The sequence below is a fragment of the Oncorhynchus kisutch genome, unplaced genomic scaffold (assembly GCF_002021735.2).
Source record: "Oncorhynchus kisutch isolate 150728-3 unplaced genomic scaffold, Okis_V2 Okis06b-Okis10b_hom, whole genome shotgun sequence".
Classification (NCBI taxonomy): domain Eukaryota; kingdom Metazoa; phylum Chordata; class Actinopteri; order Salmoniformes; family Salmonidae; genus Oncorhynchus; species Oncorhynchus kisutch.
Window position 1 is genome coordinate 14,922,611 of NW_022261983.1, and position 18,485 is coordinate 14,941,095.

An 18,485-nucleotide genomic window follows, 5' to 3' on the forward strand; every position below is an offset into this window, starting at 1 on the left:
GCAGGCAGCACTGTGTGTGTGTGTTACCTCGGCAGGCAGCAGTGTGTATGTGTGTGTGTGTGTGTGTTACCTCGGCAGGCAGCAGTGTGTGCGTGTGTGTGTGTGTGTTACCTCGGCAGGCAGCAGTGTGTATGTGTGTGTGTGTGTGTTACCTCGGCAGGCAGCAGTGTGTGTGTGTGCGTGTGTGTGTGTGTTACCTCGGCAGGCAGCAGTGTGTGTGTGTGTGTGTGTGTGTTACCTCGGCAGGCAGCAGTGTGTATGCGTGTGTTACCTCGGCAGGCAGCAGTGTGTGTGTGTGTTACCTCGGCAGGCAGCAGTGTGTATGCGTAGAAGCGCTTCATGCTGACGACCAGCTCATCTTCAGAGTTGATGATGTAATCCACAAACATGCGGTTCAGAAGGAACCAATCGGAACCTCCGTCCACCGCAATGCCTTCGGGGATCTTTCGGTCGCCTAGGCGCCACATGTGTGTGTCACACTCGAAGAAGAGCCGGTCCAGACCCTGCTTACGGATGAACCTGGAAAGGACACACACACACACACACACGCAGATGAACACACACGCAGATGAACACACACACAAACACACACAAACGTAGATGAACACACACACAGATGAACATGTGTCTCACCGTGTGTTGTCTCTGCCGTGGGATTTGATGAAGTTCATGTCCCGGTACTTTGTCAGGAAGCCCACCAGCTGCTCATTGGTCCTGGGGAGGGCAGACAACTGTCAATCAGTCACACGGCCAATCAACACGAGGGGGCACACACAGGCCAAAATTCCAAATCAACCGCTTGGACGCTAACCAGGCACTGTAGGTATGAAAGGGTTTATCTCGGCCCATGCTCTCGGCTGGAGTCCGAATATTTGAGCATCCTTTCTTAACAAAATGCATTTTGGGGGTTTTCTAATGCGGATACAATGTTGTTTGGTTTATTGTTTGAACAGTCGCTGAGATTATATTTGGCTATTAATGCAAAATAGGCTGTTTATTTAATGCCAAGCTAAACCAAGACGGCAATCTTGAAATTGAAGTGATTTGAAAGTTGATTAGCTTCCCACAGCCCATGTAAAAAAAAAAAAAGGTTTATAATTAATTAATTTCCTCTGGCAAATAATATTTCCTTTTTGGTAGTTGGTAGTTTCAGTCTTGTCTCATTGCTGCAACTCCCCTACAGACTCAGGAGAGGTGAATCCTCTGAAACATGACCCTGTCAAGCTGCACTGCTTCTTGACACACTGCTCACTTAACCCAGAAGCCAGCCACACAAAAGCCACACCAATGTGTAGGAGGTAACACTGTCCAGCTGGTGACTGAAGTCAGCTTGCAGGCACCCGGCCAACCACAAGGAGTCGCTAGAGCGAGATAGGACAAGGAAATCCCAGCCGGCCAAACCCTCCCCTAACCCGGATGAAGGTGGGCCAATCGCGCACCACCTTATGGTTGCCGGCTGTGACACAGCCTGGGATCGAACCCGGGTCTGTAGTGACGCCTCAAGCACAGCGAGGAGTGCCTTAGACCGCTGCGCCACTTGCGAGGCACCCCGACAAATATTCTTATACTTAACCGATGTAACCTACAACATTATCCCAGATGAACAGGCTGATTCAATGCATTCACTCCCATGTTGGTGTCAGAGGAAAAGTACGAATCTCACAGCTGTTTTCACCAATAGCCTGGAATCACCAGTTATTAGTGGGGGAGGGGCTATAATGTTGTTTGGTTTATTGCTTAAATGGTCGCTGAGATTATATTTTACTTATTGATGGAAAATAGTCACAATTATTTTATTTTATTTCCCAAGATATACCACACTATGTACAAGGACCAAAGAGTTTGGTCTGATTCGTGTTCTCATTTTTGCAGCGGAAATTTTTTTTTTCTTCGATTCTGGTATCGTCCCAGCACCTAACACACACACACACACACACACACACACACACACACACACACACACACACACACACACACACACACACACACACACACACACACACACACACACCCGTCCCCAACTCCCCCCAAAACACACGCCTAACAGCACTCAATCCTCTACTCCCATCTGAACAGAACATGAGTCCCAAACTCTCGAAGCAATTACCCGTTCCTAATACCTCTTTAATTAGCTTGTTAATTAACACTCACATTAGCCAAGTATTACAGTACCTTATCAAGGCTGGAGCACAATGCTAACACGCTAGGCTGAGACAGCCAATAATTAGCTTGTTAATTAACACTCACATTAGCCAAGTATTACAGTACCTTATCAAGGCTGGAGCACAATGCTAACACGCTAGGCTGAGACAGCCAATAATTAGCTTGTTAATTAACACTCACATTAGCCAAGTATTACAGTACCTTATCAAGGCTGGAGCACAATGCTAACACGCTAGGCTGAGACAGCCAATAATTAGCTTGTTAATTAACACTCACATTAGCCAAGTATTACAGTACCTTATCAAGGCTGGAGCACAATGCTAACACGCTAGGCTGAGACAGCCAATAATTAGCTTGTTAATTAACACTCACATTAGCCAAGTATTACAGTACCTTATCAAGGCTGGAGCACAATGCTAACACGCTAGGCTGAGACAGCCAATAATTAGCTTGTTAATTAACACTCACATTGGCCAAGTATTACAGTACCTTATCAAGGCTGGAGCACAATGCTAACACGCTAGGCTGAGACAGCCAATAATTAGCTTGTTAATTAACACTCACATTAGCCAAGTATTACAGTACCTTATCAAGGCTGGAGCACAATGCTAACACGCTAGGCTGAGACAGCCAATAATTAGCTTGTTAATTAACACTCACATTAGCCAAGTATTACAGTACCTTATCAAGGCTGGAGCACAATGCTAACACGCTAGGCTGAGACAGCCAATAATTAGCTTGTTAATTAACACTCACATTAGCCAAGTATTACAGTACCTTATCAAGGCTGGAGCACAATGCTAACACGCTAGGCTGAGACAGCCAATAATTAGCTTGCTAATTAACACTCACATTAGCCAAGTATTACAGTACCTTATCAAGGCTGGAGCACAATGCTAACACGCTAGGCTGAGACAGCCAATAATTAGCTTGTTAATTAACACTCACATTAGCCAAGTATTACAGTACCTTATCAAGGCTGGAGCACAATGCTAACACGCTAGGCTGAGACAGCCAATAATTAGCTTGTTAATTAACACTCACATTAGCCAAGTATTACAGTACCTTATCAAGGCTGGAGCACAATGCTAACACGCTAGGCTGAGACAGCCAATAATTAGCTTGTTAATTAACACTCACATTAGCCAAGTATTACAGTACCTTATCAAGGCTGGAGCACAATGCTAACACGCTAGGCTGAGACAGCCAATAATTAGCTTGTTAATTAACACTCACATTAGCCAAGTATTACAGTACCTTATCAAGGCTGGAGCACAATGCTAACACGCTAGGCTGAGACAGCCAATAATTAGCTTGTTAATTAACACTCACATTAGCCAAGTATTACAGTACCTTATCAAGGCTGGAGCACAATGCTAACACGCTAGGCTGAGACAGCCAATAATTAGCTTGTTAATTAACACTCACATTAGCCAAGTATTACAGTACCTTATCAAGGCTGGAGCACAATGCTAACACGCTAGGCTGAGACAGCCAATAATTAGCTTGTTAATTAACACTCACATTAGCCAAGTATTACAGTACCTTATCAAGGCTGGAGCACAATGCTAACACGCTAGGCTGAGACAGCCAATAATTAGCTTGTTAATTAACACTCACATTAGCCAAGTATTACAGTACCTTATCAAGGCTGGAGCACAATGCTAACACGCTAGGCTGAGACAGCCAATAATTAGCTTGTTAATTAACTCTCACATTAGCCAAGTATTACAGTACCTTATCAAGGCTGGAGCACAATGCTAACACGCTAGGCTGAGACAGCCAATAATTAGCTTGTTAATTAACACTCACATTAGCCAAGTATTACAGTACATTATCAAGGCTGGAGCACAATGCTAACACGCTAGGCTGAGACAGCCAATAAGGATACGGTTACACACACACACGTGCACACACCAGATGTGAATCTGAAGTTGACGCAGACAGAATTAGTTAGATGTATGGCATGGTGAATGAGAGATTAAAGAGAGAGAGAGAGGAGAGAGAGAGAGGGAGAGAGAGAGAAACTCCAATTGAAGAACAGACAGACAGATGAACACACACAGCCATCTGTCCTATTGAATTTTCCTATGCTGAAAAGCAGTAGAGGTGAAGCCACAATGTCACTGCATCCAAACCTCGTGTGTGTGTACGTGTGTCTGTACATGTGTGTGTGTGTGTGTGTCTGTACGGATGAATGTGTGTCCTCCCTTCCTCTCCTCCTTTTCCTTCCTCCCTTTTCTTCCTCCCCTACTCCCTTTCCCTCTTCCCCTCCCCCCTTCTCCTCCTCCCTTCCCCTCCTCCCTTTCCTTCCTCTCCTCCTCCATTTCCTTCCTCCCCTCCTCCCTTCCCCTCCTCCCTTTTCCTCCTCCCCTCCTCCCTTTCCTTCCTTCCTCTCCTCCTCCCCTCCTCCCTTCCCCTCCTCCCTTTTCCTCCTCCCCTCCTCCCTTTCCTTCCTTCCTCCCCTCCTCCCTTTCCTTCCTTCCTCTCCTCCTCCCTTTCCTTTCTCCCCTCCCTCCCCTCCTCCCTTTCCTTCCTTCCTCTCCTCCTCCCTTTCCTTCCTCTCCTGCTCCCTTCCCCTCCTCCCTTTCCCTCCTCCCCCTTTTCCTCCTCCTCTCCTCCCTTCCCCTCCTTCTTTTTCTCCTCCCCTCCTCCCTTTCCTTCCTTCCTTCCTCTCCTCCTCCCTTTCCTTTCCCCTCTCCTCCCCTCCCCCTCCTCCCTTTCCCTCTTCCCCTCCTCCCTTTCCTTTCTCCCCTCCTCCCTTTCCCTCTTCCCCTCCTCCCTTTCCTTCCTCTCCTGCTCCCTTTCCCTCATCCCTTTCCCCCTTCCCTTCCTCCCTTTCCCTCCTCCGCTCCTCCCTTTTCCTCCTCCCTTCCTCCCTTCCCCTCCTCCTTTTCCTTCCTTCCTCTCCTCCTCCCTTTCCTCCCTCCTCCCTTCCCCTCCTCCCTTTCCCTCTTCCCCTTCTCCCTTTCCCCCTTCCCCTCCTCCCTTTCCTTCCTCTCCTCCTCCCTTTTCCTCCTCTCCTCCTGCCTTCCCCTCCTCCCTTTCCTTCCTCTCCTCCTCCCTTTTCCTCCTCTCCTCCTCCCTTTCCTTCCTCCCTTCTCCCTTTTCCTCCTCTCCTCCTCCCTTTCTCCTCCTCCCTTTCCCTCCTCTCCTCCTCCCTCCATCCCAGTCTGTCCCCTCTGTCTCTGCTAGCTGCTGTGCCCTTCAGTCTAGTGATGTTTAGGATCACATACACACATACATACAGACAGACAGACAGACAGACAGACAGACAGACAGACAGACAGACAGACACACACATATTCACACATACAGACACACACACGCACGCACACACAGACACACACATTATGAGAAGTGTGTGGCGTGTGTCCATGTGTGTGTCCGCGTGTGTGTCCGCGTGTGCGTCACTCTCATCGATCACACACACAAACGCAGCACGCTGGGATCCGTGTCAACTCTGATGTCATCACTGGGTATTGACGGGGAATGGATTTTGTCCAGTGGGCCGCAGGGCTCATGGGATTGGTTCACTTCAATAAGAGATCCAGTTGGAAGTAGAGAGAACTTAGTGACTCAGGACCTTCTGTCAGACCAACCGCCGCCATTATGTGGAATTCTGTGTGTGTGTGTGTTTGTGGGCCCTATTCCCTATGTAGTGCACTACTTTAGACTGGAGACCTATGAGCGTTATTCCCTATATAGCACACTACTTTTGACCAGAGCTCTATGGGCCCTATTCCCTATATAGTGCACTACTTTAGACTGGAGACCTATGAGCCCTATTCCCTATATAGTACACTACTTTTGACCAGAGCCCTATGGGCCCTATTCCCTATATAGTGCACTACTTTAGACTGGAGACCTATGAGCCCTATTCCCTATATAGTACACTACTTTTGACCAGAGCACTCCATGCCCACCTGATAGGGTAGTCGGCTGCACTGAGGTTGATGAAGAAGTCCCAATTCCAGTCGGCCATCTTGAGAAGGTCGTCCATGCTACGCAGGTACATGGTGAGCAAGCTCGCCCCGCCCCAAATGGTGGACATCCTCCAGGAAGTAACACGGACGTTGGAGTACTGGCTCGCTAGAGCCCCCACCTGTCTGTGGAGGTAGTTGGATCGCTGGGGAAGGGAAGAAAGGTAGTGGGTAAATTAATAGAGGTCTGCATGTTTACCTGGTCTACAGGTTTACCTGGTCTACAGGTTTACCTGATCTGCATGTTTACCTGGTCTACAGATTTACCTGGTCTACATGTTTACCTGGTCTTCAGGTTTACCTGGTCTACATGTTTACCTGGTCTACATGTTTACCTGGTCTGCATGTTTACCTGGTCTACAGGTTTACCTGGTCTGAAGGTTTACCTGGTCTGCATGTTTACCTGGTCTACAGGTTTACCTGGTCTGCATGTTTACCTGGTCTACAGGTTTACCTGGTCTGAAGGTTTACCTGGTCTGCATGTTTACCTGGTCTACAGGTTTACCTGGTCTGAAGGTTTACTGGTCTGCATGTTTACCTGGTCTACAGGTTTACCTGGTCTGAAGGTTTACCTGGTCTGCATGTTTACCTGGTCTACAGGTTTACCTGGTCTGAAGGTTTACCTGGTCTACATGTTTACCTGGTCTACATGTTTACCTGGTCTACAGGTTTACCTGGTCTGCAGGTTTACCTGGTCTGCAGGTTTACCTGGTCTACAGGTTTACCTGATCTACATGTTTACCTGGTCTGCATGTTTACCTGGTCTACATGTTTACCTGGTCTGCATGTTTACCTGGTCTGCATGTTTACCTGGTCTACATGTACAGTGCATTCGGAAAGTATTCAGACCCCTTGACTTTTTCCTAGTATATACCTGGTCTACATGTATATAGTAGTAGTGTGAGGTATGGTAGATGGTCTGTAGTAGTCTACATGTATATAATAGTAGTGTGAGGTATGGTAGATGGTCTGTAGTAGTCTACATGTATATAGTAGTAGTGTGAGGTATGGTAGATGGTCTGTAGTGGTCTACATGTATATTGTAGTAGTGTGAGGTATGGTAGATGGTCTGTAGTAGTCTACATGTATATAATAGTAGTGTGAGGTATGGTAGATGGTCGTACCTGGTCTACATGTATATAGTAGTAGTGTGAGGTATGGTAGATGGTCCGTAGTAGTCTACATGTATATAGTAGTAGTGTGAGGTATGGTAGATGGTCTGTAGTAGTCTACATGTATATAGTAGTAGTGTGAGGTATGGTAGATGGTCTGTAGTAGTCTACATGTATATAGTAGTAGTGTGAGGTATGGTAGATGGTCTGTAGTGGTCTACATGTATATTGTAGTAGTGTGAGGTATGGTAGATGGTCTGTAGTAGTCTACATGTATATAATAGTAGTGTGAGGTATGGTAGATGGTCGTATCTGGTCTACATGTATATAGTAGTAGTGTGAGGTATGGTAGATGGTCCGTAGTAGTCTACATGTATATAGTAGTAGTGTGAGGTATGATAGATGGTCTGTAGTAGTCTACATGTATATAGTAGTAGTGTGAGGTATGGTAGATGGTCTGTAGTAGTCTACATGTATATAGTAGTAGTGTGAGGTATGGTAGATGGTCTGTAGTAGTCTACATGTATATAGTAGTAGTGTGAGGTATGGTAGATGGTCTGTAGTAGTATACATGTATATAATAGTAGTGTGAGGTATGGTAGATGGTCTGTAGTAGTCTACATGTATATAATAGTAGTGTGAGGTATGGTAGATGGTCTGTAGTAGTCTACATGTATATAATAGTAGTGTGAGGTATGGTAGATGGTCTGTAGTAGTCTACATGTATATAATAGTAGTGTGAGGTATGGTAGATGGTCTGTCTGTAGTAGTCTACATGTATATAATAGTAGTGTGAGATATGGTAGATGGTCGTACCTGGTCTACATGTATATAGTAGTAGTGTGAGGTATGGTAGATGGTCCGTAGTAGTCTACATGTATATAGTAGTAGTGTGAGGTATGATAGATGGTCTGTAGTAGTCTACATGTATATAGTAGTAGTGTGAGGTATGGTAGATGGTCTGTAGTAGTCTACATGTATATAGTAGTAGTGTGAGGTATGGTAGATGGTCTGTAGTAGTCTACATGTATATAGTAGTAGTGTGAGGTATGGTAGATGGTCTGTAGTAGTATACATGTATATAATAGTAGTGTGAGGTATGGTAGATGGTCTGTAGTAGTCTACATGTATATAATAGTAGTGTGAGGTATGGTAGATGGTCTGTAGTAGTCTACATGTATATAATAGTAGTGTGAGGTATGGTAGATGGTCTGTAGTAGTCTACATGTATATAATAGTAGTGTGAGGTATGGTAGATGGTCTGTCTGTAGTAGTCTACATGTATATAATAGTAGTGTGAGATATGGTAGATGGTCGTACCTGGTCTACATGTATATAGTAGTAGTGTGAGGTATGGTAGATGGCCTTGAACAGGCGTTGGAACTGCCGAGACGCTCTGCCATGGACCACCAAGACGAAGACGATGCGAACTGGCACAGCAGGGGCAGTCTGCTCTGAGCCCTCATCCCACTGTGCATTCACATTGGCCTTACCTGGAGACACACACACACACACACACACACACACACACACACACACACACACACACACACACACACACACACACACACACACACACACACACACACACACACACACACACACACACACGCGCGTACACACACATACACACACATACACACACACACACGCGCGTACACACACACACATACACACACACGCGCGTACACACACACACACACACACACACACACACACACACACACACACACACACACACACACACACGCGCGCGCGCGTACACACACACACACACACACACACACACACACACACACACACACACACACACACACACACACACACACACACACAGGGAAGGTAGGAAGAAGACAGGGGTAACTTTATTACTGTAGAAATGCTGTGGTAAATAGTAGAGTGCACAAATAGAAGTGTCATTTCTATAATTGTGCATGCATTAAATGCCAGGATGTCATACTCATTTAGGCTTTTCATCTAGTGGGAATTCAGACCCACGTGTGTTTGACAACAACAGCTGATAATCAGAATAGGGGGATGGGCTGTACCAAAATGATCCAATGGCGGGGGACAACCCAACTGGGGGATGGGCTGTACCAAAATGATCCAATGGCGGGGGACAACCCAACTGGGGGATGGGCTGTACCAAAATGATCCAATGGCGGGGGACAACCCAACTGGGGGATGGGCTGTACCAAAATGATCCAATGGAGGGGGACAACCCAACTGGGGGATGGGCTGTACCAAAATGATCCAATGGCGGGGGACAACCCAACTGGGCATTAGATGGTGACCTCAGTATGGAGCAGTAGTATGTTGATGTTTAGATGGTGACCTCAGTATGGAGCAGTAGTATGTTGATGGTGACCTCAGTATGGAGCAGTAGTATGTTGATGGTGACCTCAGTATGGAGCAGTAGTATGTTGATGTTTAGATGGTGACCTCAGTATGGAGCAGTAGTATGTTGATGGTGACCTCAGTATGGAGCAGTAGTATGTTGATGGTGACCTCAGTATGGAGCAGTAGTATGTTGATGTTTAGATGGTGACCTCAGTATGGAGCAGTAGTATGTTGATGTTTAGATGGTGACCTCAGTATGGAGCAGTAGTATGTTGATGGTGACCTCAGTATGGAGCAGTAGTATGTTGATGTTTAGAGGGTGACCTCAGTATGGAGCAGTAGTATGTTGATGTTTAGATGGTGACCTCAGTATGGAGCAGTAGTATGTTGATGGTGACCTCAGTATGGAGCAGTAGTATGTTGATGTTTAGATGGTGACCTCAGTATGGAGCAGTAGTATGTTGATGGTGACCTCAGTATGGAGCAGTAGTATGTTGATGTTTAGATGGTGACCTCAGTATGGAGCAGTAGCATGTTGATGTTTAGAGGGTGACCTCAGTATGGAGCAGTAGTATGTTGATGTTTAGATGGTGACCTCAGTATGGAGCAGTAGTATGTTGATGTTTAGATGGTGACCTCAGTATGGAGCAGTAGTATGTTGATGTTTAGATGGTGACCTCAGTATGGAGCAGTAGTATGTTGATGTTTAGATGGTGACCTCAGTATGGAGCAGTAGTATGTTGATGTTTAGATGGTGACCTCAGTATGGAGCAGTAGTATGTTGATGGTGACCTCAGTATGGAGCAGTAGTATGTTGATGGTGACCTCAGTATGGAGCAGTAGTATGTTGATGTTTAGAGGGTGACCTCAGTATGGAGCAGTAGTATGTTGATGTAGACCTCAGTATGGAGCAGTAGTATGTTGATGTTTAGATGGTGACCTCAGTATGGAGCAGTAGTATGTTGATGTTTGTTGCAAACGTTTTTACTAAACTCTCACCCCTTTCCACTCTTCCTCCCTTTCAGTCGTCCATCCACCCTTCCATTACTCCCTCCTGAACGCACACACACACACTCTCCCTCTCTACCATTGGTGGTTGGTGTAAGGTCTACCCTGTGTGTATAAATATCCCTCTGTCCCAGCACCATGCGTCCCTGTCTAGGCCCCTCTCTGAGGCACGCAGGCAAGGCTTTACAGGGGAGCTACTCTGGGGTGTTGTGAAAACAGTAGGTTTTTACCTTCCTGCTACAATAGAGCGATGTGAAACAGTAGGTTTTTACCTTCCTGCTACACTGGGGCGTTGTGAAACAGTAGGTTTTTAACTTCCTGCTACACTAGGGCGTTGTGAAACAGTAGGTTTCTAACTTCCTGCTACACTGGGGCGATGTGAAACAGTAGGTTTTTAACTTCCTGCTACATTCCAATTCACATACCGCCCCAACAGATCCACAGATGACGCAATCTCTATTGCACTCTACACGGCTCTCTCCCACCTAGACAAGAGGAACACCTATGTGAGAATGCTATTCATTGACTACAGCTCAGCGTTCAACACCATAGTCCCCTCAAAGCTAATCACCAAGCTCGGGACCATGGGACTGAACACCTCCCTCTGCAACTGGATCCTGGACTTTCTGACGAGCCGCCCCCAGGTGGTGAGGGTAGGTAACAACACATCTGCCACGATGACTCTCAACATGTGGGCCCCTCAGGGGTGTGTGCTTGGTCCCCTCCTGTACTCCCTCTTCACACGACAGTGTGGTAACGCACAACTCCAACACCATTATCAAGTTTGCTGATGACACGACAGTGGTAGGCCTGATCACCGACGACGATGAGAGGATGTCAGAGACCTGGAGCTGATCGAGGACTAAAGGACATGGAGGGGCGAGCACACACCCATCCACATCAACGGGGCAGTAGTGGGCTCCTGAGTGGCGCAGCGGTCTAAATGGCACTGCATCTCAGTGCAAGAGGTGTCACTACAGTCCCTGGTTCTAATCTGCATTGTTGAATAAGGGCTCGTAAGCATTTCAGGGTAAAGTCTATACCTGTTGTATTCGGCACATATGACAGCCAGTCAACACTAGCCAGCCAACTAGCCAGCCAGCCAACACTAGCCAGCCAACTAGCCAGCCAGCCAACACTAGCCAGCCAACTAGCCAGCCAGCCAACACTAGTCAGCCAACTAGCCAGCCAACCAACACTAGCCAGCCAACTAGCCAGCCAGCCAACACTAGCCAGCCAACTAGCCAGCCAGCCAACACTAGCCAGCCAACTAGCCAGCCAGCCAACACTAGCCAGCCAACTAGCCAGCCAGCCAACACTAGCCAGCCAACTAGCCAGCCAGCCAACACTAGTCAGCCAACTAGCCAGCCATCCAACACTAGCCAGCCAACTAGCCAGCCAGCCAACACTAGCCAGCCAACTAGCCAGCCAGCCAACACTAGCCAGCCAACTAGCCAGCCAGCCAACACTAGCCAGCCAACTAGCCAGCCAGCCAACACTAGCCAGCCAACTAGCCAGCCAGCCAACACTAGCCAGCCAACTAGCCAGCCAGCCAACACTAGCCAGCCAACTAGCCAGCCAGCCAACACTAGTCAGCCAACTAGCCAGCCAGCCAACACTAGCCAGCCAACTAGCCAGCCAGCCAACACTAGTCACCCAACTAGCCAGCCAGCCAACACTAGACAACCAACTAGCCAGCCAGCCAACTAGACAGCCAGCCAACACTAGTCAGCCAACTAGCCAGCCAGCCAACACTAGTCAGCCAACTAGCCAGCCAGCCAACACTAGTCACCCAGGCAGCCAGCCAGCCAACACTAGTCACCCAGGCAGCCAGCCAGCCAACACTAGTCACCCAGGCAGCCAGCCAACACTAGTCACCCAGGCAACCAGCCAGCCAACACTAGTCAGCCAGCCAGCCAGCCAACACTAGTCACCCAGGCAGCCAGCCAGCCAACACTAGTCACCCAGCCAGCCAACACTAGTCACCCAGGCAGCCAGCCAACACTAGTCACCCAGGCAGCCAGCCAGCCAACACTAGTCACCCAGGCAGCCAACACTAGTCACCCAGGCAGCCAACACTAGTCACCCAGCCAGCCAGCCAACACTAGTCACCCAGCCAGCCAATACTAGTCACCCAGCCAGCCAACACTAGTCAGCCAGCCAGCCAGCCAATACTAGTCACCTAGCCAGCCAACACTAGTCAGCCAGCCAGCCAATACTAGTCAGCCAGCCAGCCAATACTAGTCACCCAGTCAGCCAACGCTAGTCAGCCAGCCAGCCAATACTAGTCACCCAGTCAGCCAACACTAGTCAGCCAGCCAGCCAATACTAGTCAGCCAGCCAGCCAATACTAGTCAGCCAGTCAGCCAACACTAGTCAGCCAGCCAGCCAACACTAGTCAGCCAGTCAGCCAACACTAGTCACCCAGTCAGCCAACACTAGTCACCCAGTCAGCCAACACTAGTCACCCAGCTAACCAACACTAGTCACCCACCCAGCACCATCCAGCCAGTCTAAAGCTATAGATATCCTCTCCTCTCCCTTACTGCATCATCAAAGAGATGTATAATCATATAAATTAAACGCAGAATCTAAACCTTAAACTTTCTGGGCGGATGACAGAGTCTATCTTTAGTCAAGCTCTGCCCCCCCCACACACACACACAGGCTTTACTCAGCACTTCTCTATCTAACTCCTGTACTAACTAGTGTGTAATTACACTGGCTTGGCGTGGGCACTGCCCTATAGTAAGTAGAGTAGTATACGATGCAGCTCAAATGGCACCCTATGCCCTATATAGTGCACTACTTTTTACCAGAGTGTAGTATAAAGTGAACAGGGTGGTGTTTGGGACACAGCCATAGAGCAGTGAATGTGGTGGAATGTTCCCTAAATAGATCAGGCACTGGCAAGGCCACCTCCCTGGGGAGTTCTAGACGGAACCCTCGGGAGAGCCCTTAATTCTGTCTCCAGGGTGAGACGTACTCTTTCCCTCCCCTCTGTCTTTCTCTTCCCCCTGGGGATGGCGAGGTGACAAGGAGAGGAGACAAGGAGAGGAGACAAGGGGAGGAGACACGGCGAGGAGACAAAGCAAGGAGGAAAGGATAGGTGACAAGGAGGGGAGACAAGGAGAGGTGACAAGGGGAGGAGACAAAGATATATGACAAGGATAGGAGACAAGTATATAAGGACAGGAGAGGAGACAAGGAGATAAGGAGAGGAGACAAGGATATGTGACAAGGAGGGGAGACAAGGAGAGGTGACAAGGGAAGGAGACAAAGATATATGACAAGGATAGGAGACAAGTATACAAGGACAGGAGAGGAGACAAAGATAGGTGACAAGGAGGGGAGACAAGGAGAGGTGAGAAGGGGTAGGAGACAAAGATATAGGACAAGGATAGGAGACAAGGTAAGGAAACAAGTCTGAGTGTGGCGGTCATGTATATCTGGATGAGGGTAATTGTCCAGCCAAACGACTGTGGTCTCTGTCCTAACCGTTCAAATAGCAACAAGAAGGTAATCACATGTATACATTTTTAGATGTACATGTTCTCCTTTCCTCCTCCGCTCCTGACCGCATGTGCTGACATAGAAATAGAATGAATAGAGTGAGAGGTTCTACACCCGTTCTATTCATTATGCTACAGGGCTGTGACGGTCGTGTTCTCCTTTCCTCCTCCACTCCTGACCGCATGTGCTGACATAGAAATAGAATGAATAGAGTGAGAGGTTCCACGCCGGTTCTATTCATTATGTTTACAGGGCTGTGACGGTCGTGGTACTCAAATGACCGCGCTCACTGTAATAACCGTTTGAAATAGCATTTATTTCTTACACTGAACAAAAATATAAAGGCAACATGTAAAAGTGTTTCATGAGATGAAGTAAAAGATCCCAGAAACGTTCCGTACGAACAACAAGCTCAGAGGGAGGAAAAGAGTACTTGTCACCGTGGAGACAGAAGTCAGGACTGTCACCGTGGAGACAGATGTCAGGACTGTCACCGTGGAGACAGAAGTCAGGACTCTCCCGAGGGTTCCGTTTATGCTGTTCTGTGAAGGGAGTTGTACACGGCGTTGTACGAGATCTTCAGTTTCTTGGAGCAATTTCTCGCATGGAATAGTCTTCATTTCTCAGAACAAGAATAGACTGACGAGTTTCAGAAGAAAGTTATTTGTTTCTGGACATTTTGAGCCTGTAATCGAACCCACAAATACTGATGCTCCAGATACATAATAATTGCAACAAATCAACATAATTGCAAAAGTGTTTTCTAATGGCCTTTTAAAATGATAAACTTGGATTAGCGAACACAACGTGCCATTGGAACACACGCCTGTTGAGCGTGGAAAAACCCAGCAGCGTTGCAGTTCTTGACACAAACCGGTGCGCCTGGTACCTACTACCCTACCCTGTTCAAAGGCACTTCAATATGTTGTCTTGCCTATTCACCCTCTGGATGGAACACATAGACAATCCATGTCTCAGTTGTCTCAAGGCTTAAAAATCCTCCTTTACCCTGTCTCCTCCCCTTCATCTTTAACCTGGTCTCCTCCCCTTCCTCTTTAACCAGGTCTCCTCCTCTTCATCTTTAACCAGGTCTCCTCCCCTTCATCTTTAACCCGGCCTCCTCCCCTTCATCTTTAACCTGTCTCCTTCCCTTCATCTTTAACCTGGTCTCCTCCTCTTCATCTTTAACCAGGTCTCCTCCCCTTCATCTTTAACCTGTCTCCTCCTCTTCATCTTTAACCAGGTCTCCTCCTCTTCATCTTTAACCAGGTCTCCTCCCCTTCATCTTTAACCAGGTCTCCTCCCCTTCATCTTTAACCAGGTCTCCTCCCCTTCCTCTTTAACCAGGTCTCCTCCCCTTCATCTTTAACCAGGTCTCCTCCCCTTCATCTTTAACCAGGTCTCCTCCCCTTCATCTTTAACCAGGTCTCCTCCCCTTCATCTTTAACCAGGTCTCCTCCCCTTCATCTTTAACCTGTCTCCTCCCCTTCATCTTTAACCTGGTCTCCTCCGCTTCATCTTTAACCAGGTCTCCTCCCCTTCATCTTTAACCTGTCTCCTCCCCTTCATCTTTAACCTGGTCTCCTCCCCTTCATCTTTAACCTGGTCTAAGGCAGCACCTTGTCACCGAGGCAGCACCTTGTCACCTAGACATCACCTTGTCACTAAGGCATCACCTTGTCACTGAGGCAGCACCTTGTCACTGAGGCAGCCCCTTCTCACTAAGGCAGCACCTTCTCACTAAGGCAGCATCTTCTCACTGAGGCAGCACCTTCTCACTAAGGCAGCCCCTTCTCACTGAGGCAGCATCTTCTCACTGAGGCAGCACCTTCTCACTAAGGCAGCATCTTCTCACTAAGGCAGCACCTTCTCACTAAGGCAGCACCTTCTCACTAAGGCAGCACATTCTCACTAAGACAGCACCTTCTCACTAAGGCAGCACCTTCTCACTAAGGCAGCACCTTCTCACTAAGGAAGCACCTTCTCACTAAGGCAGCACCTTCTCACTAAGGCAGCACATTCTCACTAAGACAGCACCTTCTCACTAAGGCAGCAACTTCTCACTAAGGCAGCACCTTCTCACTGAGGCAGCACCTTCTCACTAAGACAGCACCTTCTCACTAAGGCAGCACCTTCTCACTAAGGCAGCACCTTCTCACTAAGGCAGCCCCTTCGCACTGAGTGTCATTGGAATTTCATAATTCCTATATGTTTACATTAATTAAATCACTCAGTCTATTTTATAAGAATTTGTGAGATTCCTATTTGCATAAAATAGACAGAGACCAGTCTTATCAAAATTAGATAATAGTATTTATTCTCGGAGCTCACTGCTCATGGAACCAAAAACAACATTTTATATACACAATATGACGTCATAGGTTATAAAATGTCCTTCCTCCTATCGACCAGGAGGAAACAGGTTCAAAGGTTTATTCCCACCCCCTCGCTCACCCTCTCACTCACTCCAGACACACAGTTATATCAAGATTAAACTTCTTAAGTCTCCATCTATCACTATTCAGCAGACAGTTCCAGATAATGGAAAACACACACTGTCTTATCTAAACATCCCAGAGCTAAGCTGAGTCGGTTCAACCACAGGTTAACGACACTTTCTGCTTACTTAACACCCACAATCCATTCCTCGCCAACCTGGTTGGAATGGTATTTATTATGTTTATTTACCCCCTGTTTCATGCTACATAATCCCTTCCTTATGAATTAACATTATTAATCAGATATAATAAAACAGAGTATGAGTTTCATTAGTTATAGTTCTATTTAAAATGTAGATATTGTTTAGTCATTATTCATAAAATTCCTAACACTGAGGCAGCACCTATTCACTGAGGCACATTCCCAGTGTACTTGGGGAATAGGTGATTATGACATAGTGCACTACTTTTCACCAGGAGCCGTAGGTCTCTATATAGGTAATATGGTGCCATTTGGGATGCAATTCACTATGAGACTCACCTTCTATGGTGCAGTATCGAGGGACGGTCTCCGGCATCAGTGTCCTCTCCTTGTGTCTGCAGTACACCTCAGCTATCTGCTGACGACACTCCCTGGTCTTGGCTCTTGACAGAGCCGAGATGGCCTCCTTCCCACTGATCTCACACTGGTGCTTCTCCCTCCGCTGCCCCCGCACAGGAGCCGCAGTCGCCGACTTCCTGGGTTGGTGATGTCGCTGATGCTGATTGGATGTTTTGATGGAGGGAGAGGGGGAAGGTCTAGCGGGTTTAGTGGACAGCTGGGAGTGTGGTTTGGGTCGTTTGTATGCGTGGCTATCTTTAAGTCCCGCTCCTCCGGGCTGCTGTGGAGGAAGAGGGTACTGCTGAATAACCTCGTTGACCTCATTGGGAAAGTCCTTTCCCAGAATGCCTTGCCTTAGGGCCTTGTCCGGTTTGTGTTTGGCGGTGTTTCCTGCCATTCGCTGGCGCTGAGACCGCGCCCCAAGGTTGCTGTTGCTGTCAACAACCGTGTCAAAGTCTTTGGGGACCGAGTTCTCATTGTTGTTACTATCCAGGAGGACTTTCTCCTTGGGACGCCAGGAGTGGTAGCCCTCCTGGAGGAGAGGGAGAGGAGGAGAGGGAGGGAGAGGGGAGAGAGGGGGAGGAGGGAGAGAGAGGAGGAGGGAGAGAAGGAGTCAGTCAGTGTAACAATAGGAAAATAGAGTATACTGAGTTCTGTAGGACAGAGACACAGAGAGAATGAGCACTGCACACTGCCCTATCCCATCTGGACAAGAGCAATGCCTATGTAAGAATGCTGTTCATTAACTACAGCTCAGCCTTCAACACCATAGTACCCTCCAAGCTCATCATCAAGCTTGAGGCCCAACATCTCCACTTAGCTGATCCTCAACACTGAGGCCCCATAAGGGTGCATGCTCAGCTCCCTCCCGTTCTCCCTGTTCACCCATGGCTGCGTGGCCACTCACGCCTCCAACTGTGAGGGGTTCAGATCACAGACAGGCAATAATATTCAAAAGTATTTAGATAAAGAATTTAAAAAACTGTAGAAAATGAAGAAAAAAAACAGCAAATCAACAAATCAAAATGTAATGAAATAAGAAGTCTAATTGTTCTGTCTGTCCCGTCTCCCTCCCCCTTCTTCTTAGGTGCCACCCATTCCTACTCCCCCCTCCCTCCCCCTTCTCCTTAGGTGCCACCCATTCCTACTCCCCCCCCCCTTCTCCTTAGGTGCCACCCATTCCTACTCCCCCCTCCCTCCCCCTTCTCCTTAGGTGCCACCCATTCCTACTCCCCCCTCCCTCTTAGGTGCCACCCATTCCTACTCCCCCCCTCCCCCTACTCCTTAGGTGCCACCCATTCCTACTCCCCCCTCCCTCTTCTCCTTA

The 18,485-nt window shown here is 47.7% G+C and overlaps 1 protein-coding gene across 1 annotated transcript in view; it reads right to left on the reverse strand.

The window, feature by feature from the left end:
- LOC116359834 (xylosyltransferase 1-like) overlaps nucleotides 1-18,485 on the reverse strand; it is a 63,470-nt gene that overhangs the window by 24,656 nt on the left and 20,329 nt on the right. The window contains exons 2-6 of the mRNA XM_031813674.1: nucleotides 17,099-17,690; nucleotides 8,579-8,751; nucleotides 6,090-6,292; nucleotides 634-714; nucleotides 303-519 (exon numbers count right to left, since the gene is read on the reverse strand). Of these exons, the coding sequence (XP_031669534.1) occupies nucleotides 303-519; nucleotides 634-714; nucleotides 6,090-6,292; nucleotides 8,579-8,751; nucleotides 17,099-17,690 (1,266 nt within the window). The remainder of the gene's footprint in view (nucleotides 1-302; nucleotides 520-633; nucleotides 715-6,089; nucleotides 6,293-8,578; nucleotides 8,752-17,098; nucleotides 17,691-18,485) is intronic.